This window comes from Scyliorhinus torazame, chromosome 4 (assembly GCF_047496885.1).
Source record: "Scyliorhinus torazame isolate Kashiwa2021f chromosome 4, sScyTor2.1, whole genome shotgun sequence".
NCBI classification, from domain to species: domain Eukaryota; kingdom Metazoa; phylum Chordata; class Chondrichthyes; order Carcharhiniformes; family Scyliorhinidae; genus Scyliorhinus; species Scyliorhinus torazame.
The window spans coordinates 370,056,457-370,082,668 of NC_092710.1; the positions used below are offsets into that span (position 1 = coordinate 370,056,457).

Here is a 26,212-nt window from a genome sequence, read left to right on the forward strand (position 1 = left end):
GGCTGGAGACTTCAACCAGGCCCACCTCAGGAAGGTTCCACCCAAACTCCATCAACATATCTCCTGCTCCACCAGAGGTGCAAACAGCCTGGACACTGCTACACGAGCATCAAAGGAGCCTCAAGAATGATGCATAGAAACAGCTTCTTCCCCACAGCTACTAGACTCCTCAACGACTCCCCCTCGGACTGACTGTTCCCTGTAAGAACACTATTCACGACGCCCTATGCTGCCCTTGCTCGTGTATTTGCTTTGTTCGGCCCCTTGTTCCGCACTGTAACCAATCACTGTTTGTGATTGTAGCATTTGTCAATGTTCTCTGTTGATTATTCTTTGGTCTACTCTGTAAATACTGCGTGCGTTCCCTCGGCCGCAGGAAAATACTTTTCACTGTACATCGGTACAAGTGACAATCAATCAAATCGAATCAATCAATCAGTCAGCCTGTGACCAGCCTGGGCCCACTCGCAGTGTGAGAGCCGACACCATATTGAAATGTCCGTCCCGCTCACTCATATCACTCTGTGCAGCCCCCTCCCTTCACCAGACTGTGCAGCAGGTTAACACCCAGCTGGGAAAGTCTCACAGCCTCGAGGGACAGTCTGTTCCTCAATCTACCCCCTGCCCCCCTCCCGAGACCTACCCCCACACCACCCTCCCTGCCCCCCCGAGCCTCAACCCCCCACCCCCTCTCCCTGCCCCCCCGAGCCCTACCCCCCACACCCACCTCCCTGCCCCCAAACCCTACCCCCCACATCCCCCTCCCTGCCCCCGAGCCCTACCCCCCAAACCCCCCTCCCTGCCCCCCCGAGCCTACCCCCCACACCCCCCTTGCTGCCCACCGAGCCCTACCCCCGCGCACCCCCCTCCTCCCAGAGCCCGACTCCCCACACCCTCCTCCCTGCCCCCCCAAGCCCTACTCCCCCACACCCCTCTCCCCCAAGCCCTACCCCCCCACATCCCCTCGCTGCCCCCCCCGAACCCAAACCCCCCACCCCCCCTGAGCCCTGCCCCCCGAGCCCATCTCCTGTCAGGCGCTGATGCCCCACATGGATCTCCACCCACAGCCTCTGGTGTTTTTGTCCTCGGCCTTCCCGTGAATTGTGTGCTTGCCCTTTGACCCCATTGTTTGTGAACATTTCACCATCGTTATCGAGCTCCAGCCTCCCTCCCATTGGCTCCCCTCTGCCTGCCAGTCTTCACTTTCCTCATCCACCTCCTTCCCCTCTTGATTTACGCTAAAAGCAATGATTCACAACTTCACTGAAGTAAAATCAGCAGATAGAAAAGAATGACCAGGGGGCCAAATATAGAGATGTGAAGCTGTGCAGGAATCAGGTAAATTAAAGAAAAGTAGAGACAACATGTCTACAAGAACACAAATTAGACCCAAAGCAAAGTCAGAATTATGAGCTGGTGACACAATTTGATAATAAAACTATAGAAATGACAGGAACCAAAGTTCACACCCCTATTGAAACCAAATCATTTTTGAATATCACAAAGGAACTTTGAACATCACAAAGGAAACAATGTAATCAGAGACCTGAGAGCTGAGGTCATGTCAAAATGAATACTAAATTGTATTAGAATGTTTAGATCACAGATACTTTTTATAATCCAAGTGAAACAAAAGTTACTTTACAATAAAGCCATAAAAACTTAATAACTGTTAGAAAGAGATTATAAACCCAGAGACCAGAGCAAGGACTACCAGAACTCAGAGAGAGAAGGAGAGAGGGGGAGAGAAGCAGAGAAGCAGAGAAGGAACAAGAAAAGCAAGCAGAGTCAGCTTAAAGTCAGCTCGGTCTTGGGACATAGCGAAGTAGCCGAGCTAAAACAGCTAATACATCTAAGGAAGACCAGAAAGAGGAGGCAGAGTCAGCTCAGAGTCAGCTCAGAGACAGCCAGCAGAGCCAGCTCTCACAGCTCGGTACATGGGAAAGATAGGACACAGCAACCGAGCTCACCAGCGAATATATCTAAATAAGGCCAGATTTTAAAAAGAAGATTGATTGTCAAGTTGGGCCTGAAGGTCCCTTCAACCAACCAGAAGGATCGAGAAGCAAGATCTTTTAACTTTTCTGTAAAGACAGTGATTGTATCTTTAAATGAAAAAAATATATAATAATAAAATAACTTAAAAGTTTTAACCTGAAACAGTGGTTATTCCAAAGTCTACTTTACTTACTTAGCAATGCAGGACCCAGGATCGATGCTACTAAGTGGTCAGTAGATGAAATCTTCGGTGAAGGTATGGGTTATACCGGGGGATATACCTGAATAGCACCAACTGAAGCCTGCATAGGAGTCAGGGAGTGAGAATCCCTATTCACCACTTAGAATGTCGGCCCTTTTTGGTATTGGGGGAATTCTAAGAATAGTGGTGAGTTTTCAACAACACACTGTTGCTTCACAGCACCAGGGACCCGGGTTCGATTCCCGGCTTGGGTCACTGTCGGTGCAGAGTGCCATGGGAGTGTCCCTTTAAGACATGTTTTGTCTTATCACATGGCTTCAGTGATGTCATTGTGTGGGTGGAGCTGGGCTGTGGCTCTGAGTTTTACTTTCATTTTCACTTTTGGCTGCTGTCTTCTGAAAGAGAAGTATCTTGGAGTCTCTCTCTCTACCTTCAGTTTAAAAGATGTTTCCAGTCTGCTTGGTAACTTGAAAATAAATAATTACTTCCTGGAATTCAAACCTGCTGTTTTGGGAAGCAAACAGGAGCATGAAATGAAAATGGCTTATTGTCACAAGTAGGCTTCAAATGAAGTTACTGTGAAAAGCCCCTAGTTGCCACATTCCGGCGCCTGTTCGGGGAGGCTGGTATGGGAATTGAACCGTGCTGCTGGCCTGCCTTGGTCTGCTTTCAAAGCCAGCTCTTTAGCCCTGTGCTAAACCAGCCAGCCCTAGGGGCTTTTCACAATAACTTACTTGCGGTGTTAATGTTAGTCTATTTGTGACAATAATAAAGAATATAATAAAGAGTGATTATTTGGCCACTTTCCAGCAGTATGTAATTCAAACTGGTTACACTATCGCAGGAGGCTCCACAACTGAAGGGGCTGGTTTAGCACAGTGGGCTAAACAGCTGGCTTGTAATGCAAAACAATGTCACCAGCGCAGGTTCAATTCCCGTACCGACCTCCCCGAACAGGCGCCGGAATGTGGCAACTAGGGGCTTTTCACAGTAACTTCATTGAAGCCAACTTGTGACAATACGTGATTATTATTATTATTATTATGTGGTGGGCTTCTCGGGTATCGGCTGCTCATTCAACCTCAACCGCCATTAACTATTAAACATTCACCCTCAACCGCCATTAACCATTAAACATTCACCCTCAACCACCATTAACCATTAAACATTCGCCCTCAACCACCATAAACAAAAAAACATTCACCATTAACCGTGAAACATTCACCCTCAACCACCATTAACCATTAAACATTCACCCTCAACCACCATTAACCATTAAACATTCACCCTCAACCACCATTAACCATTAAACATTCACCATCAACCACCATTAACTATTAAATATTCACCCTCAACCACCATTAACCATTAAACATTCACCCTCAACCACCATTAACCATTAAACATTCACCCTCAACCACCATTAACTATTAAACATTCACCCTCAACCACCATTAACAATTAAACATTCACCCTCAACCACCATTAACCATTAAACATTCACCCTCAACCACCATTAATCACTAAACATTCACCCTCAACCACCATTAACCATCAAACATTCACCCTCTACCACCATCTGGGGCTGGTTTAGCACACTGGGCTAGATAGCCGGCTTTTAAAGCAGACCCAGGCAGACTAGCAGCATGGTTCTATTCCCGTACCCGCCTCCCCGAACAGGCGCCGGAATGTATCAACTAGGGGCTTTTCACAGTAACTTAATTGAAGCCTACTTGTGACAATAAGCGATTTTAATTTCATTCATTAAACATTCACCCTCAACCACCATTAACCAATAAACATTCACCCTCAACCACCATTAACCATTAAACATTCACCCTCAACCACCATTAACCATTAAACATTCACCCTCAATCACCAAAAACCATTAAATATTCACCCTCAACCACCATTAATCATTAAACATTCACCCTCAATCACCATTAACCATTAAACATTCACCCTCAACCACCATTAACCATTAAATATTCACCTTCAACCACCATTAACCATTAAACATTCACCCTCACCCACGATAAACCATTAAATATTCACCCTCAACCACCATTAACCATTAAACATTCACCCTCAATCACCAAAAACCATTAAACATTCACCCTCAACCACCATTAACCATTAAACATTCACCCTCAATCACCAAAAACCATTAAACATTCACCCTCAACCACCATTAACCATTAAACATTCACCCTCAATCACCAAAAACCATTAAATATACACCCTCAACCACCATGAACTATTAAACATTCACCTCAACCACCATTAACCATTAAACATTCACGCTCAACCACCATTAACCAATAAACATTCACCCTCAACCACCATAAACCATTAAACATTCACCCTCAACCACCATTAACCATTAAGCTTCACCCTCAACCACCATTAACCATTAAACATTCACCCTCAACCGCCATTAACCGTTAAATATTCACCCTCAACCACCATTAACCAATAAACATTCACCCTCAGCCACCATTAACCATTAAACATTCACCCTCAACCAACATTAACCGTTAAATATTCACCCTCAACCACCATTAACCGTTAAATATTCACCCTCAACCACCATTAACCGTTAAATATTCACCCTCAACCGCCATTAACCATTAAATATTCACCCTCAACCACCATTAACCGTTAAATATTCACCCTCAACCACCATTAACCAATAAACATTCACTCTCAACCACCATTAACTATTAAACATTCACCCTCAACCACCATTAACCGTTAAATATTCACCCTCAACCGCCATTAACCATTAAATATTCACCCTCAACCACCATTAACCGTTAAATATTCACCCTCAACCACCATTAACCATTAAACATTCACTCTCAACCACCATTAACTATTAAACATTCACCCTCAACCACCATTAACCATTAAACATTCGCCCTCAACCACCATTAACCATGAAACATTCACCCTCAACCACCATTAACCATTTAGTGTGAGGTGATTCATTTTGGAAGGAATAACAGGAAGACAGAGTACTGGGCTAATGGTAAGATTCTTGGCAGTGTAGATGAGCAGAGAGATCTCGGTGTCCATGTACACAGATCCCTGAAAGTTGCCACCTAGGCTGAGAGGGTTGTTAAGAAGGCGTACGGTGTGTTAGCTTTTGGTGGTAGAGGGATTGCGTTTCAGAGCCATGAGGTCATGTTGCAGCTGTACAAAACTCTGGTGCGGCCGCATTTGGAGTATTGTGTGTAATTCTGGTCGCCGCATTATAGGAAGGACGTGGAAGCATTGGAAAGGGTGCAGAGGAGATTTACCAGAATGTTGCCTGGTATGGAGGGAAGACCTTATGAGGAAAGGCTGAGGGACTTGAGGCTGTTTTCGTTAGAGAGAAGAAGGTTAAGAGGTGACTTAATTGAGGCATACAAGATGATCAGAGGATTAGATAGGGTGGACAGTGAGAGCCTTTTTCCTCAGATGGTGATGTCTAGCACGAGGGGATTGAGGGGAGATAGATATAAGACAGATGTCCGAGGTAGGTTCTTTACTCAGAGAGTAGTAAGGGCGTGGAATGCCCTGCCTGCAACAGTAGTGGACTTGCCAACACTAAGGGCATTCAAATGGTCATTGGATAGACATATGGACGATAAGGGAATAGTGTAGTTGGGCTTGAGAGTGGATTCACAGGTCGGCGCATCATCGAGGGCCGAAGGGCCTGTACTGCGCTGTAATGTTCTATGTTCTATATTCTATAAACATTCACCCTCAACCACCATATACCATTAAACATTTACCCTCAACCACCATTAACCATTAAATAACTGGACGCAGTTAGTTCCACAGGATTTCTCTTTAACAAGGTAGAATTTCCTGTCACTGAGTCTCAGACAGGAGCCAGCATTCCCACAGCATCCACTGAGCTGAGAGAGATGCAGTTTCTCAGCTTCCACAAGGGTTCATGTCGTCTCCAATCGCGGGTTCATGCCTGAGAAAGAGCCTTTATTACACTCGGGAAATTCAGCAACCACATCTGGAATCTCACTCCCAGTGCATGTGGGAAACCTTCCCGTTTTCTGGGAACATAAAGCCGGCAGGTATCAAAGAAGTATATAATAGGGTGGGAGTAGTTGGGGACTATAACTTTCCCAACATTAACTGGGACAGCCATAGCACTCGGGGTTTTGATGGAGAGAACTTTGTCGAGAGTATTCAGGAAGAATTCCTCATTTAATATGTGGATAGCCCGACCAGAGAGGGGGGGGAAACTTGACACCCTCTTGGGGAATAACGAAGGTCAGGTGACAGACGTGTGAGTGAGGGATCACTTTGGGACCAGTGACCAGAATTCCATTAGTTTTAAGATAGCTCCGGAGAATGATAGTTCTGGCCCAAAAGTTAAAATTCTAAATTGGGGCAAGGCCAATTTCGGGGGTATTAGGCAGGAACTTTCAAAAGTTGATTGCGGGGGAGCCTATTTACAGGCAAGGGGACAGCTGGGAAATGGGAATCTTTCAAAAAGGTGTTAACTAGGGTTCAGGGTGAGCACATTCCTCTTAGAGTGAAGGGTAAGGCTGGGAGAAGTGGGGAACCCTGGATGACTCGGGATATTGAAGCCATGGTCAAAAGGAAGACGGAGGCATATGACGTGCTGAGGCAGCTGGGATCAAGTGGATCCCTTGAAGAGTACAAGGCTTGTGGGTGTAGAGTTAAGAGAGAAATCAGGAGGGCAAAAAGGGGACATGAGATTGTCTTGGCAGATAAGGCAAAGGAAAATCCAAAGAGCTTTTCCAGATGCATACTGGGTAAAAGGGTGACTGGGGAGAGGGTGGGGCCTCTTCAGGATAAACAAGGTCATCTATGTGCAGATCCACAAGGGATGGGAGAGGTCCTAAATGAATATTCCTCGTCAGTATTTACTGTTGAGAAAGGCACGAATGTTAGGGAAATTGGGGAAATAAAAAGTGATGTCTTGAGGAGTGTCCATATTACAGAGAAGGAGGTGCTGGAGGTATTAAAGCACATCAAGATAGACAAATCCCCGGGACCTGATGAAATGTATCCCAGGACGTTGTGGGAGGCTCGGGAGGAAATTGCCGGCCCCCTGGCTGAGATATTTAATTCATCGACAGTCACAGGAGAAGTGCCTGAAGATTGGAGGGTTGCAAATGTTGTGCCCTTGTTTAAGAAGAGCTGTAGGGATAAGCCTGGGAATTACAGACCGGGTAGCCTGACTTCTGCAGTGGGTAAGTTGTTAAAGGTATTCTGAGGGACAGGATCTACAGGCATTTAGACAGGCAAGGGCTAATTAGGGAAGGTCAGCGTGGCTTTGTAAGGGGAAAGTCATGCCTCACCAATTTGAGTTTTTTGAAGGGGTTACCAAGAAGGTAGATGAGGGCAGTGTGGTCGACGTTGTCCAAATGGACTTTAGCAAGGCCTTTGACAAGGTACCGCATGGTAGGTTGTTGCAAAAGGTTAAATCTCACAGTATCCAGGGCGCGGTAGCCAATTGGATACAAAATTGTCTTGGCGACCGAAGCTAAAGGGTGGTTGTGAAGGGTTATTTTTCAAACTGGAGGCCTGTGAGCAGCGGTGTGGCTCGGGGATCGGGGCTGGGTCCACTGTTATCTGTTGTATATACTATTGATTTGGATGAGAATGTAGGAGGCATGGTTAGTAACTTTGCAGATAACACCAAGATTGGTGTCATAGTGGACAGTGAAGAAGGTTCTATAAGATTGCAACAGGGTCTTGACCAATTGGGCCAGTGAGCCGATGAATGGCAGATGGAGTTTAATTTGGATAAATGTGAGGTGATGCATTTTGGTCGATCGAATCGGGGCAGGACCTACTCAGTTAAGAACAAAGAACAAAGAACAAAGAAATGTACAGCACAGGAACAGGCCCTTCGGCCCTCCAAGCCCGTGCCGACCATGCTGCCCGACTAAACTACAATCTTCTACACTTCCTGGGTCCGTATCCCTCTATTCCCATCCTATTCATGTATTTGTCAAGATGCCCCTTAAATGTCACTATCGTCCCTGCTTCCACCACCTCCTCCGGTAGCGAGTTCCAGGCACCCACTACCCTCTGCGTAGAAAACTTGCCTCGTACATCTACTCTAAACCTTGCCCCTATCACCTTAAACCTATGCCCCCTAGTAAGTGACCCCTCTACCCTGGGGAAAAGCCTCTGACTATCCACTCTGTCTATGCCCCTCATAATTTTGTAGACCTCTATCAGGTCTCCCCTCAACCTCCTTCGTTCCAGTGAGAACAAACCGAGTTTATTCAACCGCTCCTCATAGCTCATGCCCTCCATACCAGGCAACATTCTGGTAAATCTCTTCTGCACCCTCTCTAAAGCCTCCACATCCTTCTGGTAGTGTGGCGACCAGAATTGAACACTAGACTCCAAGTGTGGCCTAACTAAGGTTCTATACAGCTGCAACATGACTTGCCAATTCTTATACTCAATGCCCCGGCCAATGAAGGCAAGCATGCCGTATGCCTTCTTGACTACCTTCTCCACCTGTGTTGCCCCTTTCAATGATCTGTGGACCTGTACTCCTAGATCTCTTTGACTTTCAATACTCTTGAGGGTTCTACCATTCACTGTATATTCCCTACCTGCATTAGACCTTCCAAAATGCATTACCTCACATTTGTCCGGATTAAACTCCATCTGCCATCTCTCCGCCCAAGTCTCCAAGCAATCTAAATCCTGCTGTATCCTCTGACAGTCCTCATCACTATCCGCAATTCCACCAACCTTTGTGTCGTCTGCAAACTTACTAATCAGACCAGTTACATTTTCCTCCAAATCATTTATATATACTACAAAGAGCAAAGGTCCCAGCACTGATCCCTGTGGAACACCACTGGTCACAGCCCTCCAATTAGAAATGCATCCTTCCATTGCTACTCTCTGCCTTCTATGACCTAGCCAGTTCTGTATCCACCTTGCCAGCTCACCCCTGATCCCGTGTGACTTCACCTTTTGTACTAGTCTACCATGAGGGACTTTGTCAAAGGCCTTACTGAAGTCCATATAGACAACATCCACTGCCCTACCTGCATCAATCATCTTAGTGACCTCCTCGAAAAACTCTATCAAGTTAGTGAGACACGACCTCCCCTTCACAAAACCATGCTGCCTCTCACTAATACGTCCATTTGCTTCCAAATGGGAGTGGATCCTGTCTCGAAGAATTCTCTCCAGTAATTTCCCTACCACTGAAGTAAGGCTCACCGGCCTGTAGTTCCCTGGATTATCCTTGCTACCCTTCTTAAACAGAGGAACAACATTGGCTATTCTCCAGTCCTCCGGGACATCCCCTGAAGACTGTGAGGATGAGAACGAGTTAATGGTAGGGAGTTGGGGAGAGTTACAGAACAAAGAGATCGAGGGGTACAGGCTCCATAGCTCCTTGGAGGTGGAGTCACAGGCGGACAGGGTGGTGAAGGAGGCATTCAGCAGGCTAGTTTTTATTGGTCAGAGTATTGAATACAGGAGTTGGGACGTCTTGTTGAAGTTGTACAAGACATTAGTGAGACCATCCATGGAATAATGTGTTCAGTTCTGGTCACCCTATGAGAGGAAGGATATTGTTAACCTAGAAAGAGTGAGAAGAGATTTACGAGGATGCTACCAGGACTTGATGGTCTGAGTTATAAGGAGAGGCTGGATAGGCTGGGACTTTTTCCCCTGGAGTGTAGGAGGCTTAGGGGTGATCTTATTGAGGTCTATAAAATGATGAGGGACACAGATAAGGGAGATAGTCAACATCTTTTCCCAAAGGTAGAGGAATCTAGAACAAGAGGGCATAGGTTCAAGTTGAGAGGGGAGAGATACAAGAGAGACCAGACAGGACATTTCTTCGCACAGAGGGTGGTGAGCATCTGGAACGAGCTGCCAGAGGCAGTGGTAGAGGCGGGTACAATTTTGTCCTTTAAAAAGCAGACAGTTCCATGGGCAGGGTGGGTACAGAGGGATATGGGCCAAATGCGGGCAAGTGAGACCAGCTTAGTGATAGAAACTGGGCGGCATCGACAAGTTGGGCTGAAGGGTCTGTTACCGTGCTGTAAACATCTGTGACTCTTAGAGCTCAGGGGATCATGGGATATGGGGGGAAGGTGGGATCAGGGTATGGAACTTGATGATCAGCCATGATCAGCATGAATGGCGGGGCAGTCTCGAAGGGCCGAATGGCCTCCTCCTGCTTCTATTTTCCCGGTTTGTTTCTCTGTGTGTAAGTAGCCCAAACAGCACCTCAACCCACTGGTCACATGTGACCGCGGAACGCTCTGGGATTGACAATTCTTTGCTCAGTGTGTCAGTCTGTACAGAAAGTTTCAAGCGTGACAGGTTAAAGAGTGAGTGGCTGTTTTAGAATCTGTTGTTACTTTGAAGGAACATCTGACATACCTGCAACATTCCCACAACGTGCATAACTGAATAGTTTGTCCAGACCGATCGGCAGCGCACTTTTAATATCCACGGCATCAACTTCAGTGTGAACCCATTGCCGATATTCTAATTCCGCCTCATCATAATTCTAAAACAAGAAAATAAAATCCATCACCATGTGACACAACTGAACTCGCACCAAAACACATCAGTGTTAGAACATAGAACATAGAACCGTATAGCACAATACAGGCCCTTCGGCCCACAATGTTGTGCCGACCATTTATCCGAATCTAAGATCAACCTAACCTTCTCCTTTCAATTTACTGCTGTCCATGTGCCTGTCCAAGAGCCGCTTAAATGTCCCGAATGACTCTGACTCCACCACCTCTGCTGGCAGTGCATTCCACACACCCACCACTCTCTGTGTAAAGAACCGACCCTCTGACATCTCCCCTATACCTTCCTCCAATCACCTTATAATTATGTCCCCTCGTGACAGCCTTTCCGCCCTGGGGAAAAATCTCTGGCTATCCACTCTATCCATGCCTCTCATCACCTTGTACACCTCTATCAAGTCACCTCTCTTCCTTCTTCGCTCCAGTGAGAAAAGCCCTAGCTCCCTAAACATTTCTTCATAAGAAATGACCTCCAGTCCAGGCAGCATCCTGGTAAATCTCCTCTGCACCCTCTCCAAAGCATCCACATCCTTCCTATAATGAGGTGACCAGAACTGGACACAATATTCCAAGTGTGAGCAGAACTAGGGGGCATAGCCTCAAAATAAGGGGAGGTAGATTTAGGCCGGAGTGTAGGAGGAACTTCTTCACCCAAAGGGTTGTGAATCTCTGGAATTCCTTGCCCAGTGAAGCAGTTGAGGCTCCTTCTTTAAACGTTTTTAAGAAAAAGATAGATGCCTTTCTGAAGAATAATGGGATTCGGGGATATGGTGTACGGACCGGAGAGTGGAGCTGAGTCCACAAAGATCAGCCATGATCTCATTGAATGGCGGAGCAGGCTCGAGGGGCCAGATGGCCTACTCCTGCTCCTAGTTCTTATGTTCTAACCAGGGTTTTATAAAGCTGCAGTAAAACCTCGTAGCTCTTAAACTCAATCCCCCTGTTAATGAAAGCTAACACACCATACGCCTTCTTAACAACCCTATCAACCTGGGTGGCAACTTTGAGGAATTTATGTCCGTGGATCCCAAGATCCCTCTGTCCTTCCACACTTCCAAGAATCCTGCCTTTAACCCTGTATTCAGCATTCACATTCGACCCTCCAAAATGAATCACTTCACATTTATCTAGGTTGAACTCCATCTGCCACTTCTCAGCCCAGCTCTGCATCCTGTCAATGCCCTCTAGTAACCTGCAAGATGCCTCGACACTATCTCCAACTCCACCAACCTTCGTGTCATCGGCAAACTTACTAACCCACCCTTCCACTTCCTCATCCAAGTCATTTATAAAAAACACAAAGAGCAGAGGTCCCAGAACAGATCTCTGCGGGACACCACTGCTCACCGACCTCCAGGCAGAATACTTTCCATCCACTACCACTCGCTGTCTTCTTTCGGCCAGCCAATTCTGTATCCAGACAGCCGAATTTCCCTGTATCCCATGCTCCCTAACTTTCTGAATGAGCCTACCATGGGGAACCTTATCAAATGCCTTACTGAAATCCATATACACCACATCCACTGCCCGACCTTCATCAATGTGTCTCGTCGCATCCTCAAAGAATTCAATGAGGCTTGTGAGGCATGACCTGCCCCTCTCAAAGCCATGCTGACGATCTTTAATCAAACTATGTTTGTCAAATTATCATAAATCCTATCTCTCAGAATCCTTGCCAATATTTTGCTCACCACAGACGTAAGACTGATGGGTCTGTAATTCCCAGGGATTTCCCTATTCCCTTTTTTGAATAGGGGAACAACATTCGCCTCCCTCCAATCATTTAGTACTACTCCAGTGGAGAGTGAGGACACAAAGATCATCGCCAACTGCGCAGCAATCTCCTCCCTCGCTTCCCGTAGTAACCTTGGGTATATCCCGTCAGTCCCAGGTGACCTATCTATCCTGATGCTTTTCAAAATGCCCAGCAAATCCTGCTTCTTAATATCAACCTGTTTGAGCCTATTAAACAACCTTAAACAATCCCCACATTACTGCTGCACATTTCCCCAAGAACAATTGTTCTCACTTTATGCTCCTTAACTCCTGTCTAATATTAGTATAATTTCCCATCCCCCAATGAAATACCCCCCCATACTGTGTGTTCCTGTCCCTCTCCGTGACTATGATAAAGGTCAAGGAGTTGTGGTCACTGTCACCAAAATGCTCTCCCACCGAGACATCTGACACCTGGCCTGGTTCGTTACCAAGCACCAAATCCAATATGGCCTCCCCCCTAGTCGGCCTATCTGCATATTGAGTCAGGAATCCTTCCTGTACACACCTGACAAAATCTGCTCCATCCAAACCATTTGCAGAAAGGAGGTTCCAGTCAATATTAGGGAAGTTGAAGTCACCCATGACAACAACTCTGTTACTTCTGCGCCTTTCCAGAATCTGCCGCCCAATCTGTTCCTCCATCTCTCTGCTGCTATTGGGGGGTCTATAGGAAACTCCCAATAAAGTGACTGCTCCTTTCTTGTTTCTGACTTCCACCCATACTGACTCAGTAGACAAAACCTCCTCGACTACCTCCTTTTGCACAGCTGTGGTGTACTCCCTAATTAACGGTGCCGCTCCCCCTCCTCTTTTACCTCCCTCCCTATTCTTCTTAAAACATCTAATCCCCGGAACGTCTAACAACCATTCCTGCCCCTGTGAAATCCATGTCTCCGTGATGGCCATAACATCATAGTTCCAAGTACTGATCCATGTTCTAAGTTCATCTCCCTTATTTCTGACACTCCTTACATTGAAACAGACACACTTTAACCCATTCCACTGAGTGCAACTTTGCCCTATCAACTGTCTATCCTTCCTCACAGACTTGCTGCAGACTATTTCCGCCTGTTCAACAGCTACCCTGTCCTCTGATCCATCGCTCTGGTTCCCAACCCCCTGCCCAACTAGTTTAAACCCTCCCGAAGAGCTCGAGCAAACCTCCCACCCAGGATATTAGTTCCCCTCCAGTTTAGGTGCAACCCGTCCTTCATGTACAGGACTGTCCTCGGTTCCCAGGTGTGGGAGCAGTATTCATGTCCTGCATGGACTGACCTGGTAAAAGAGTTTGGAATTTTTGATGGGAGTCTTGGCATCACCACTTCCAGATTGATTTTCCTGACCCCCTCATGCACTCTTTCAGCTTTAGAGTTATCCTGCCCATTGGGCCTCACACCTTCCCCTTGGGCTTTCAATGAAAACAAATATAGAGAATGTTCTGGAAGGCCATCGACACTGAATCATGTCCAGTAATTGTGTTTCCCTTTGGCTGTTTTACCACATTATTGAAACAGAAAGGTTTCAATGGGTTAGAAATTGGTCCTCGTATCCAGGCACTAATCCAGGATGAAAAGAAAACAATGTCATTGGACCGTAAGAAATAGGAGCTGGAATAGGCCCAATAACTCCTCAAGCCTGTTCCACCAATCAACAAGATCATGCCTCACCTTTAACCCCAACTCTACTTGCCCCACGCACTCCCCACCTGTTCCATTGTGTTGTTGTGTTGGAGAAGTTTCCGTAACTCCCAGAGACTGCAGACATTCTAACTGTATTGGAACACATTTACCGTTTGGAGAATATTTCCCGACACGAGCTTCTTTTCGTGCTGCTTTCTGCGAGACTCTCAGATCACGAGTAGATGTCACTTCCTGCCAGTGACATCACAGGGTTAACCCTTCACAGGACCTGTCCGAATATACTCCATTATACTACACCCCGAGCAACCTGGAATCCTAAATTGTACCTTGTCACCTTGTCTGTTTCAATGAGATCCTCTCATTCTCCTAAATTCCAGAGAGTTCCCGACAATATGATTCCTTTCAGTATTGGACATCTCTGTAACCCAGGAATCAATCCAGTGAATCTTCACTGCGTCATCTCCAAGGAATGGACATCCTGTTTTGGATCCGGTGCGAGCGTGCATACCCTGGTCGAGACCAGAGTGGGCCTCCAGGACTGGCAGCGCCAGGTGGCGGGGTTGTCTCAGGGATTACCCGCACCCTAGCCACATGGAGATGCCTGGGGGCCACCGGGCACCCCGAGGGAGGAGGAGGTGCTGGGCCCGTGCCGGTGACTCCCGCAGGGGAGGTGCCGGAACACCGCAGCCCCTCAGACTCCACCCCTCCTGTCCCTGGAGCCTCCAGTGGGCAGCAGGCAGAACAGGGCAGCACCACACCACCTGGGACACATGGGCAGGAGCCGGGCCCATCCAGGCCCGATCGCCCCAGAAGGCACCCACCGACCGGGACCCAGGTGGCAGGGCGGGAATCACAGCAGGGCCGCCTCCACTCCTGCTGGACCGTCTGGGGAACTACCTAGACGCAAAGTTAGGGCTGGAAGGCCAGAACGTTAGACACCAGTTAAGTTGGCAGGGGTGCAGGGCACAGTTTCGGGTTAGGGTCTCGGGTTTTCACATTAAACACCTGTTCACACCGTTCCAACCTGCCTCGGTGCTCTGTCAGGGTGTGAGGGGTGGGCTGGGCTGGGCTGGCCATAGAGGAGGTGGGGGGGGGAATGGGCGGATGTTGTGGGTGGCGTGGGCTCCCCACCGTACACCCCCCCCCCCCCCCCCCACCCCACCGACCGTGTGATGGACTGGCCAGCTGGCATGCAGGGTTCACCCAGGTGGAAGGTGCGACCGTGGGCATGAGGCAGACATTGTCAAACGATGTGGAGCACGGAGCTCATGGCAGAGCGGGCTGTCATCACCCTCCATCCCATGGCTCCGACCCGCTGTTACTGCCAACCCAGGGCCCCCAGCTCGGAGCGCCGCAGGTATGTATCACCGAGCTGCAGGCGGGGGATGTGGGGGCCTGGTGGTGGGAGGCGGTGTCCGTGCCCCAGGCCAAGTTCCCCCCCCCCCGTCTAGTTGGTGAACCTGGAGACGATCAGAGCGTCCCGTGCCCATTGGCCCCGGTGCACATGTTGTGCGGCCCCCTGAGCTGCCCATTGCAGGGGACCCCGGGGGTCTCACTGTCACAGGGGTCCTTGGGGGTGTCTCACTGTCACAGGGGTCTCTGTTGGGAGGTCTCCCTATCACAGGGGTCTCTGTTGGGAGGTCTCCCTCTCAGAGGGGTCTCTGTCGGCAAATCTCCCTATCACAAGGATCTCTGTTGGGGGGTCTCCCTCTCACAGGGGTCTCTGTGGGGGGGGGGGGTCTCCCTATCACAGGGGTCTCTGTGGGGTGTCTCCCTATCACAGGGGTCCCTGGGGGTGTCTCCCTATCACAGGGGTCTCTGTGGGGGGGTCTCCCTCTCACAGGGGTCTCTGTGGGGGGGGGGGTCTCCCTATCACAGGGGTCTCTGTGGGGGGGTCTCCCTATCACAGGGGTCCCTGGGGGGGGTCTCACTGTCACAGGGGTCTCTGTGGGGGTCTCGCTGTCACAGGGGTCTCTGGGGAGGGGGGGTTCTTCCTATCACAGGGGTCTCTTTGTGGGGGAGGTCTCCCTATCACAGGGGTCTATGTGGGGGTCTCACTGTCACAGGGTATCTGAGGGGGTTCTCCCTATCACAGGGGTCTCTGTGGGGGGGGGTCTCCCTATCACAGGGGTATCTGGGGGGTGTCTCCCTATCACAGGGGTCTCTGTGTGTGGGCGGTCTCCCTATCACAGGGGTCCCTGGGGGTGGGGTCTCCCTATCACAGCGTGTCTGTGGGGAGGGTCTCTCTATCACAGGGTCTCTGTGGGTGGGTCTCCCTATCACAGGGGTCTCTGTGTGGGGGGGTCTCCCTGTCACAGGGTTCTCTTTGTGGGGGGGGGTGTCCCTATCACAGGGGTCTCTGTGGGTGGGTCTCCCTATCACTGGTCTCTCTGGGAGGGGCTCCCACTTTCACAGCGGTCTTTGTGGGGGGGGTCTCCCTATCACAGGGCTCTCTGTGGGAAGGGGCAGCACGGTAGCCTTGTGGATAGCACAATTGCTTCACAGCTCCAGGGTCCCAGGTTCGATTCCGGCTTGGGTCACTGTCTGTGTGGAGTCTGCACATCCTCCCCGTGTGTGCGTGGGTTTCCTCCGGGTGCTCCGGTTTCCTCCCACAGTCCAAAGATGTGCAGGTTAGGTGGATTGGCCGTGCTAAATTGCCCTTCGTGTTGGGTGGGGTTACTGGGTTATGGGGATAGGGTGGCGGTGTGGACCTTGGGTAGGGTGCTCTTTCCAAGAGCCGGTGCAGACTCGATGGGCCGAATGGCCTCCTTCTGCACTGTAATTTCTATGTAAATCAATCACAGGGGTCTCTGTGTGGGGGGTCTCCCTATCACAGGGGTCTCTGTGTGGGGGGGGGCTCCCTATCACAGGGGTCTCTGTGGGGCGGGGGGGTCTCGCTATCACAGGGGTCTACTGTGGGGGGGGGTCTCCCTATCACAGGGGTCTCTGTGGGGGGTCTCCCTATCACAGGGGTCTCTGTGGGGCGGGGGGGGTCTCCCTATCACAGGGGTCTCTGTGGGGGTGGGCCTCCCTATCATAGGGGTCTCTGTGTGGGGGAGGTCTCCTTATTACAGGGGTCTCTGTGGGGGCAGGGTCTCCCTATCACAGGGGTCTCTGTGGGGGGGGGGCTCTCTCTTTCACAGCGGTCTCTGTGGGAGGGGGGTTTCCATATCACAGGGGTCTCTGTGGGAGGGGGGTCTCCCTATCACATGGGTCTCTGTGTCGGGGGGTCTCCCTATCACACGGGTCTTTGTGGGGGGTCTCCCTATCACAGGGGTCTCTGTGGGGTGGGTCTCCCTATCACAGGGGTCTCTGTGGGGGTGTCTCCCTATCACAGGGGTCTCTGTGGGGGGGGGTCTCCCTATCACAGGGGTCTCTGTGTGGGGGGGGTCTCCCTATCACAGGGGTCACTGTGGGGGTCTCACTGTCACAGGGGTCTGTGGGGGGGGGGGTCTCCCTATCACAGGGGTCTCTGTGGGGGGGGTCTCCCTATCACAGGGGTCTCTGGGGGGGGGTCTCCCTATCACACGGGTCTCTGTTGGGGGGTCTCCCTCTCACAGGGGTCTCTGTCGGGGTGTCTCCCTCTCACAGGGGTCTCTGTCGGGGGGGTCTCCCTATCACAAGGATCTCTGTTGGGGGGTCTCCCTATCACAGGGGTCTCTGGGGGGGGTCTCCCTATCACACGGGTCTCTGTTGGGGGGTCTCCCTCTCACAGGGGTCTCTGTCGGGGTGTCTCCCTATCACAGGGGTCTCTGTTGGGAGGTCTTCCTCTCACAGGGGTCTCTGTGGGGGGGGTCTCCCTATCACAGGGGTCTCTGTGGGGGGGGTCTCCCTATCACAGGGGTCCCTGGGGTGGTCTCACTGTCACATGGGTCTCTGTGGGGGTCTCACTGTCACAGGGGTCTCTGTGGGGGGGGGGGTTCTCCCTATCACAGGGGTCTCTTTGGGGGGGTCTCCCTATCACAGGGGTCTCTGTGGGGGTCTCACTGTCACAGGGTCTCTGAGGGGGGGGTCTCCCTATCACAGCGGTCTCTGTGGGGGTTCTCCCTATCACAGGGGTCTCTGGGGGGGGTGTCTCCCTATCACAGGGGTCTCTGTTGGGAGGTCTCCCTCTCACAGGGGTCTATGTGGGGGGGGTCTCGCTATCACAGGGGTCTCTGTGAGGGGTTTCTCACTGTCACAGGGTCTCTGAGGGGGGGGTCTCCCTATCACAGCGGTCTCTGTGGGGGGTCTCCCTATCACAGGGGTCTCAGTGGGGGGGGTCTCCCTATCACAGGGGTCTCTGTGGGTGGGGTCTCTCTATCGCAGGGGTCTCTGTGGGGGGGTCTCTCTATCACAGGGGTCTCTGTGGGGTGGTCTCCCTATCACAGGGGTCCCTGGGGGGGGTCTCACTGTCACAGGGGTCTCTGTGGGGGTCTCGCTGTCACAGGGGTCTCTGGGGAGGGGGGGTTCTTCCTATCACGGGGTCTCTTTGTGGGGGGGGTCTCCCTATCACAGGGGTCTATGTGGGGGTCTCACTGTCACAGGGTATCTGAGGGGGGTCTCCCTATCACAGGGGTCTCTGTGGGGGGATCTCCCTATCACAGGGGTATCTGGGGGGTGTCTCCCTATCACAGGGGTCTATGTGGGGGGGGAGTCTCCCTATCACAGGGGTCTCTGTGAGGGGGGTCTCACTGTCACAGGTGTCTCTGTGTGAGGGTCTCCCTATCACAGGGGTCTCTGTTGGGGGGTCTCCCTATCACCGGGGTCTCTGTGAGGGGGGTCTCACTGTCACAGGGGTCTCTGTGGGGGGGTCTCCCTATCACAGGGGTCTCTGTGGGGGGGTCTCCCTATCACAGGGGTCTCTGTGGGTGGGGTCTCACTGTCACAGGTGTCTCTGTGGGGGGGTCTCTCTATCGCAGGGGTCTCTGTGGGGGGTGTCTCTCTATCACAGGGGTCTCTGTGTGGGGGTCTCCCTATCACAGGGGTCCCTGGGGGTGGGGTCTCCCTATCACAGCGTGTCTGTGGGGAGGGTCTCTCTATCACAGGGTCTCTGTGGGGGGTCTCTCCATCACAGGGGTCTCTGTGGGAGGGTCTCTCTATCACAGAGGTCTCTGTGTGGGGGTCACCCTATCGCAGGGGACCCGGGGGTGGGGTCTCCCTGTCACAGAGGTCTCTGTGGGGGGGGTCTCCATATCACAGGGGTCTCTGTGTGGTGGGTCTCCCTATAACAGGGGTCTCTGTGTGGGGGGGTCTCCCTATCTCAGGAGTCTCTGTGGGGAGGGGCGGTCTCCCTGTCACAGGGTTCTCTTTGTGGGGGGGGGTGTCCCTATCACAGGGGTCTCTGTGGGTGGGTCTCCCTATCACTGGTCTCTCTGGGAGGGGCTCCCACTTTCACAGCGGTCTTTGTGGGGGGGGTCTCCCTATCACAGGGGTCTCTGTGGGAAGGGGCAGCACGGTAGCCTTGTGGATAGCACAATTGCTTCACAGCTCCAGGGTCCCAGGTTCGATTCCGGCTTGGGTCACTGTCTGTGTGAAGTCTGCACATCCTCCCCGTGTGTGCGTGGGTTTCCTCCGGGTTCTCCGGTTTCCTCCCACAGTCCAAAGATGTGCAGGTTAGGTGGATTGGCCGTGCTAAATTGCCCTTCGTGTTGAGTGGGGTTACTGGGTTATGGGGATAGGGTGGCGGTGTGGACCTTGGGTAGGGTGCTCTTTCCAAGAGCCGGTGCAGACTCGATGGGCCGAATGGCCTCCTTCTGCACTGTAATTTCTATGTAAATCAATCACAGGGGTCTCTGTGTGGGGAGGGGCTCCCTATCACAGGGGTCTCTGTGGGGCGGGGGGGTCTCGCTATCACAGGGGTCTACTGTGGGGGGGGGTCTCCCTATCACAGGGGTCTCTGTGGGGGGTCTCCCTATCACAGGGGTCTCTGTGGGGCGGGGGGGTCTCCCTACCACAGGGGTCTCTGTGGGGGTGGGCCTCCCTATCATAGGGGTCTCTGTGTGGGGGAGGTCTCCTTATTACAGGGGTCTCTGTGGGGGCAGGGTCTCCCTATCACAGGGGTCTCTGTGGGGGGGGGCTCTCTCTTTCACAGCGGTCTCTGTGGGAGGGGGGTTTCCATATCACAGGGGTCTCTGTGGGAGGGGGGTCTCCCTATCACATGGGTCTCTGTGTCGGGGGGTCTCCCTATCACAGGGTTCTCTGTGTGGGGGGGGTCTCCCTATCACACGGGTCTTTGTGGGGGGTCTCCCTATCACAGGGGTCACTGTGGGGTGGGTCTCCCTATCACAGGGGTCTCTGTGGGGGTGTCTCCCTATCACAGGGGTCTCTGTGTGGGGGGGGGGTCTCCCTATCACAGGGGTCTCTGTGTGGGGGGGGGTCTCCCTATCACAGGGGTCTCTGTGGGGGTCTCACTGTCACAGGGGTCTGTGGGGGGGGTTTCCCTATCACAGGGATCTCTGAGGGGGGGGTCTCCCTATCACAGGGGTCTCTGTGGGGTGGGTCTACCTATCACAGGGGTCTCTGTGGGGGGGGTCTCCCTATCACAGGGGTCTCTGTGTGGGGGGGGTCTCCCTATCACAGGGGTCTCTGTGGGGGTCTCACTGTCACAGGGGTCTGTGGGGGGGGGGGTCTCCCTATCACAGGGGTCTCTGTGGGGGGGGTCTCCCTATCACATGGGTCTCTGGGGGGGTCTCCCTATCACACGGGTCTCTGTTGGGGGGTCTCCCTCTCACAGGGGTCTCTGTCGGGGTGTCTCCCTCTCACAGGGGTCTCTGTCGGGGGGGTCTCCCTATCACAAGGATCTCTGTTGGGGCGTCTCCCTATCACAGGGGTCTCTGGGGGGGGTCTCCCTATCACACGGGTCTCTGTTGGGGGGTCTCCCTCTCACAGGGGTCTCTGTCGGGGTGTCTCCCTATCACAGGGGTCTCTGTTGGGAGGTCTTCCTCTCACAGGGGTCTCTGTGGGGGGGGGTCTCCCTATCACAGGGGTCTCTGTGGGGGGGGTCTCCCTATCACAGGGGTCCCTGGGGTGGTCTCACTGTCACATGGGTCTCTGTGGGGGGGGGGGTTCTCCCTATCACAGGGGTCTCTTTGGGGGGGTCTCCCTATCACAGGGGTCTCTGTGGGGGTCTCACTGTCACAGGGTCTCTGAGGGGGGGGTCTCCCTATCACAGGGGTCTCTGTGGGGGTTCTCCCTATCACAGGGGTCTCTGGGGGGGGTGTCTCCCTATCACAGGGGTCTCTGTTGGGAGGTCTCCCTCTCACAGGGGTCTATGTGGGGGGGGGTCTCGCTATCACAGGGGTCTCTGTGAGGGGTCTCCCTATCACAGGGGTCTCAGTGGGGGGGGTCTCCCTATCACAGGGGTCTCTGGGGGGGGTGTCTCCCTATCACAGGGGTCTCAGTGGGGGGGGTCTCCCTATCACAGGGGTCTCTGTTGGGAGGTCTCCCTCTCACAGGGGTCTATGTGGGGGGGGGTCTCCCTATCACAGGGGTCTCTGTGAGGGGTTTCTCACTGTCACAGGGGTCTCTGTGGGGGGTCTCCCTATCACAGGGGTCTCTGTGGGTGGGGTCTCTCTATCGCAGGGGTCTCTGTGGGGGGGTCTCTCTATCACAGGGGTCTCTGTGTGGGGGTCTTCCTATCACAGGGGACCCTGGGGGGGGTCTCCCTCTCACAGGGGTCTCTGTTGGGAGGTCTCCCTATCACAGGGGTCTCTGTGAGGGGGGTCACTGTCACAGGTGTCTCTGTGGGGGGGTCTCCCTATCACAGGGGTCTCTGTGGGGGGGTGGTCTCCCTATCACAGTGGTCTCTGTGAGGGGGGTCACTGTCACAGGTGTCTCTGTGGGAGGGTCTCCCTATCACAGGGGTCTCTGTTGGGGGGTCACCCTATCACCGGGGTCTCTGTGAGGGGGGTCTCACTGTCACAGGGGTCTCTGTGGGGGGGTCTCCCTATCACAGGGGTCTCTGTGGGGGCGGTCTCTCTATCGCAGGCGTCTCTGTGGGGGGGTCTCTCTATCACAGGGGTCTCTGTGTGGGGGTGTCCCTATCACAGGGGACCCTGGGGGTGGGGTCTCCCAATCACAGGCGTGTCTGTGGGGGGGTCTCTCTATCACAGGGTCTCTGTGGGGGGTCTCTCTATCACAGGGGTCACTGTGGGGGGGTCTTTCTATCACAGGGGTCTCTGTGCGGGGGTCACCCTATCACAGGGGACCCTGGGGGTGGGGTCTCCCTATCACAGAGGTCTCTGTGGGGGGTCTCCCTATCACAGGGGTCTCTGTGTGGGGGGGTCTCCCTATCACAGGGGTCTCTGTGTGGGGGGGTCTCCCTATCACAGGGGTCTCTGTGGGGGGGTGTCCCTATCACAGTGGTCTCTGTCGGGGAGTCTCCCGATCACAGGGGTCTCAGTGGGGAGGGGGGTCTCCCTGTCACATGGTTCTCTTTGTGGGGGGGTGTCCCTATCACAGGGGTCTCTGAGGGGTGGTCTCCTGATCACAGGGGTCTCTGTGGGTGGGTCTCCCTATCACTGGTCTCTCTGGGAGGGGCTCCCACTTTCACAGCGGTCTTTGTGGGGGGGGTCTCCCTATCACAGGGGTCTCTGTGGGAAGGGGGTCTCCCTATCACAGGGGTCTCTGTGTGGGGGGGTCTCCCTATAACAGGGGTCTCTGAGTGGGGGGGGCTCCCTATCACAGGGGTCTCTGTGGGGGGGTGTCCCTATCACAGTCGTCTCTGTCGGGGAGTCTCCCTATCACAGGGGTCTCAGTGGGGAGGGGGGTCTCCCTGTCACATGGTTCTCTTTGTGGGGGGGTGTGTCCCTATCACAGGGGTCTCTGAGGGGTGGTCTCCTGATCACAGGGGTCTCTGTGGGTGGGTCTCCCTGTCACTGGTCTCTCTGGGAGAGGCTCCCACTTTCACAGCGGTCTTTGTGGGGGGGGTCTCCCTATCACAGTGGTCTCTGTGGGAAGGGGGTCTCCCTATCACAGGGGTCTCTGTGTGGGGGGGTCTCCCTATAACAGGGGTCTCTGTGTGGGGGGGCTCCCTATCACAGGGGTCTCTGTGGGGCGGGGGGGTCTCGCTATCACAGGGGTCTACTGTGTGTGGGTCTCCCTATCACAGGGGTCTCTGTGGGGGGGGGTCTCCCTATCACAGGGGTCTCTGTGTGGGGGGGGGCTCCCTATCACAGGGGTCTCTGTGGGGCGGGAGGGTCTCCCTATCACAGGGGTCTCTGTGGGGGGTGGGCCTCCCTATCACAGGGGTCTCTGTGTGGGGGGGTCTCCTTATCACAGGGGTCTCTGTGGGGGCAGGGTCTCCCTATCACAGGGGTCTCTGTGGGGGGGGCTCTCTCTTTCACAGCGGTCTCTGTGGGAGGGGGTCTCCCTATCACAGGGGTCTCTGTGGGAGGGGGTCACCCTATCACATGGGTCTCTGTGTCGGGGGGTCTCCCTATCACACGGGTCTCTGTGGGGGGTCTCCCTATCACAGGGGTCTCTGTGGGGGGGTGGGTCTCCCTATCACAGGGGTCTCTGTGGGGGTCTCCTTATCACAGGGGTCTCTGTGTGGGGGTGGTCTCCCTATCACAGGGGTCTCTGTGGGGGAGGGTCTCTCGATCACAGTGGTCTCTGTGGGGGGGGGGGTTCTCCTTATCACAGGGTTCTGTGGGGGTGTCTCTGTATAACAGGGGTCTGTGTGGGGGGTGTCTCCCTTTAACAGGTGTCTCTGTGGGGGTCTCCCTTTCACAGGGGTCTCTGTGGGGGTCTTCCTATCACAGGGATCTCTGTGGGTGGGGTCTCACTGTCACAGGTGTCTCTGTGGGGGGGGTATCTCTATCGCAGGGGTCTCTGTGTGGGGGTCTCCCTATCACAGGGGACCCTGGGGGTGGGTTCTCCCTATCACAGGTGTCTCTGTGGGGGGGGGTCTCTCTATCACAGGGTCTCTGTGGGGGTCTCTCTATCACAGGGATCTCTGTGGGGGGGTCTCTCTATCACAGGGGTCTCTGTGGGGGGGTCTCCCTATCACAGGGGTCTCTGTGGGTGGGTCTCACTATCACGGGTCTCTCTGGGGGTGGCTCCCACTTTCACAGCGGTCCCTGTGGGGGGGGGGTCTCCCTATCACAGGGGTCTCTGTGGGGGGTCTCTCTATAACAGGGGTCTCTGTGGGGGGTTCTCCCTTTCACAGGGGTCTCTGTGGGGGTCTCCCTATCACACGTGTCTCTGGGGGGGTCTCCCTATCACAGGGTCTCTGTGGGGGGGGTCTCCCTATCACAGGGTCTCTGGGGGGGGTCCCTATCACAGGGGTCCATGGGCGGTGGAGGCGATGTATCTCCCCTGTATTTGTGGGTTGGGGGGGGTCGCACACAATCCGGTGGACGGGGGCTGCTTTCTGGGGTGTAGGGTGGAGGTTTGGTATGAGGGGAGTGGGGATGGGCTCAGATGTCATGGTAGCACAGTGGTTAGCCCTGTTGCTTCACTGCTCCAGGGTCGCAGGTTCGATTCCCTGCTTGGGTCACTGTCTGTGCGGAGTCTGCACATCCTCCCCGTGTGTGCGAGGGTTTCTCCGGGTGCTCCGGTTTCCTCCCACAAGTTCCGAAAGACGTGCTGTTAGGTGGATTGGAAATTTTGAATTCTCCCTCTGTGACCTGAACAGGCGCTGGAATGTGGCGACTAGGGGCTTTTCACAGTAACTTCATTGCAGTGTTAATGTAAACCTCCTTGTGACAGTAAAGATTATTATTATCCTGACCATGCCCCTCATAATCTTCTAGCCATCGATCAGATCGCCCCTCAGTCTTCTCTACTCCAGCGAAAACAGCCCAAGCCCCAACCTCTCTTCATAACTGAAATGTTCCGTCCCAGGCACCATCCTGGTGAATCTCCTCTGCACCCCCTCCAGTACAGTCACATCATTCCTATAATGTGGTGCCCAGAATTACACACAGTACTCCAGCTGTGTCCTCACCAATGTTCTGTACAACTCCAACATCACCTCCCTGCTTTTGTAATCTATGTCCCGATTGATAAACGCCAGTGTCCCATTTGCCTTTTCCACCCCCCTATTAACCTGCCTTCAGAGACCACCATCAGCTTCCTGCCTCTCAGCCAATTGTGGGTCCAATGTGTCTCTTTGCCTTGGGTGCCATGGGCCCTGACTGGATCAGTCTGCCACGAGGGACCCTATCAAAAGCCTGGCTAAAGCCCATATCGACCACTCCAAATGCATTCCCCTCATCAACACTCCTGCTCACCGCCTCAAATAATTCAATTGTGTTTGTCAAGAAAGACCTTCCACGCTGACTATTCCTGATTAATCCGTGTCTAAAGTACAGATAGATTCTGTCCCTCAGAATACTTTCCTGATCCCAGCCTTCAATTTAGAAATCATTAACTGTGTGAGTGCCGGGTCCCGGGATGTGTGAACCGCCCGGGGCAGATATTTCACTGTTTATTCCAGTTCACACACTCAGCATTGACCCCCCTGCCTGAGTCAGACAGATGTTTGACAGTAAAGAGAGTAAAGGGGACTCGACCCAAAAACAAAGGCATTAAATAATTTCCACTGGTACGAACGTTACACAATGCAGTAAACTCTGAACGATACTCACCTTGTCCTGAATGATGACTGCGGCTTTAAGGCAGTCCACTTGATCACAGAGTTCGATCTCCTCATCTAACGCATCCTGTGCAGCGAGTTGGTTCCAGAAGAGGACAGACACGGTTAAGAAGATTCTCAGCATCTTGGTGTCGGTACAGGTCACTGGTGAATTCACTGAATGACCCTCAGCACCTTCAGCTCGATCTGCAGTTTGAGCAGAGAGCTCAGGGATTTTTATACAGTTTTAAGGGGATGATTTTGAATAAAGTTTAGCTACGGGAACATCAGACGTTGAAGAACCGCCCAGCTTATTAACTATGGAAATGTTTTTTGGGCCCAACCTTGAATTTAGAAATAATTTGGAAATCATGATCTCTGTGATGCCGGTTGCCGGGAAATGTGAACCCCCCGGGGCAGATATTTCACTATTGATTCCAGTTCACACACTCAGCATCGACCC

The 26,212-nt window shown here is 52.7% G+C and overlaps 1 protein-coding gene across 1 annotated transcript in view; it reads right to left on the bottom strand.

Moving 5' to 3' along the window:
• The window catches only part of LOC140411237 (heme-binding protein 2-like), a 35,125-nt gene extending 9,133 nt beyond the window's left edge, over nt 1-25,992 (bottom strand). Inside the window, exons 1-2 of the mRNA XM_072500350.1 lie at nt 25,763-25,992; nt 10,610-10,739 (exon numbers count right to left, since the gene is read on the bottom strand). Of these exons, the coding sequence (XP_072356451.1) occupies nt 10,610-10,739; nt 25,763-25,894 (262 nt within the window). The 5' untranslated portion in view covers nt 25,895-25,992. The remainder of the gene's footprint in view (nt 1-10,609; nt 10,740-25,762) is intronic.
• Between the last annotated feature and the right edge of the window lie 220 nt (nt 25,993-26,212).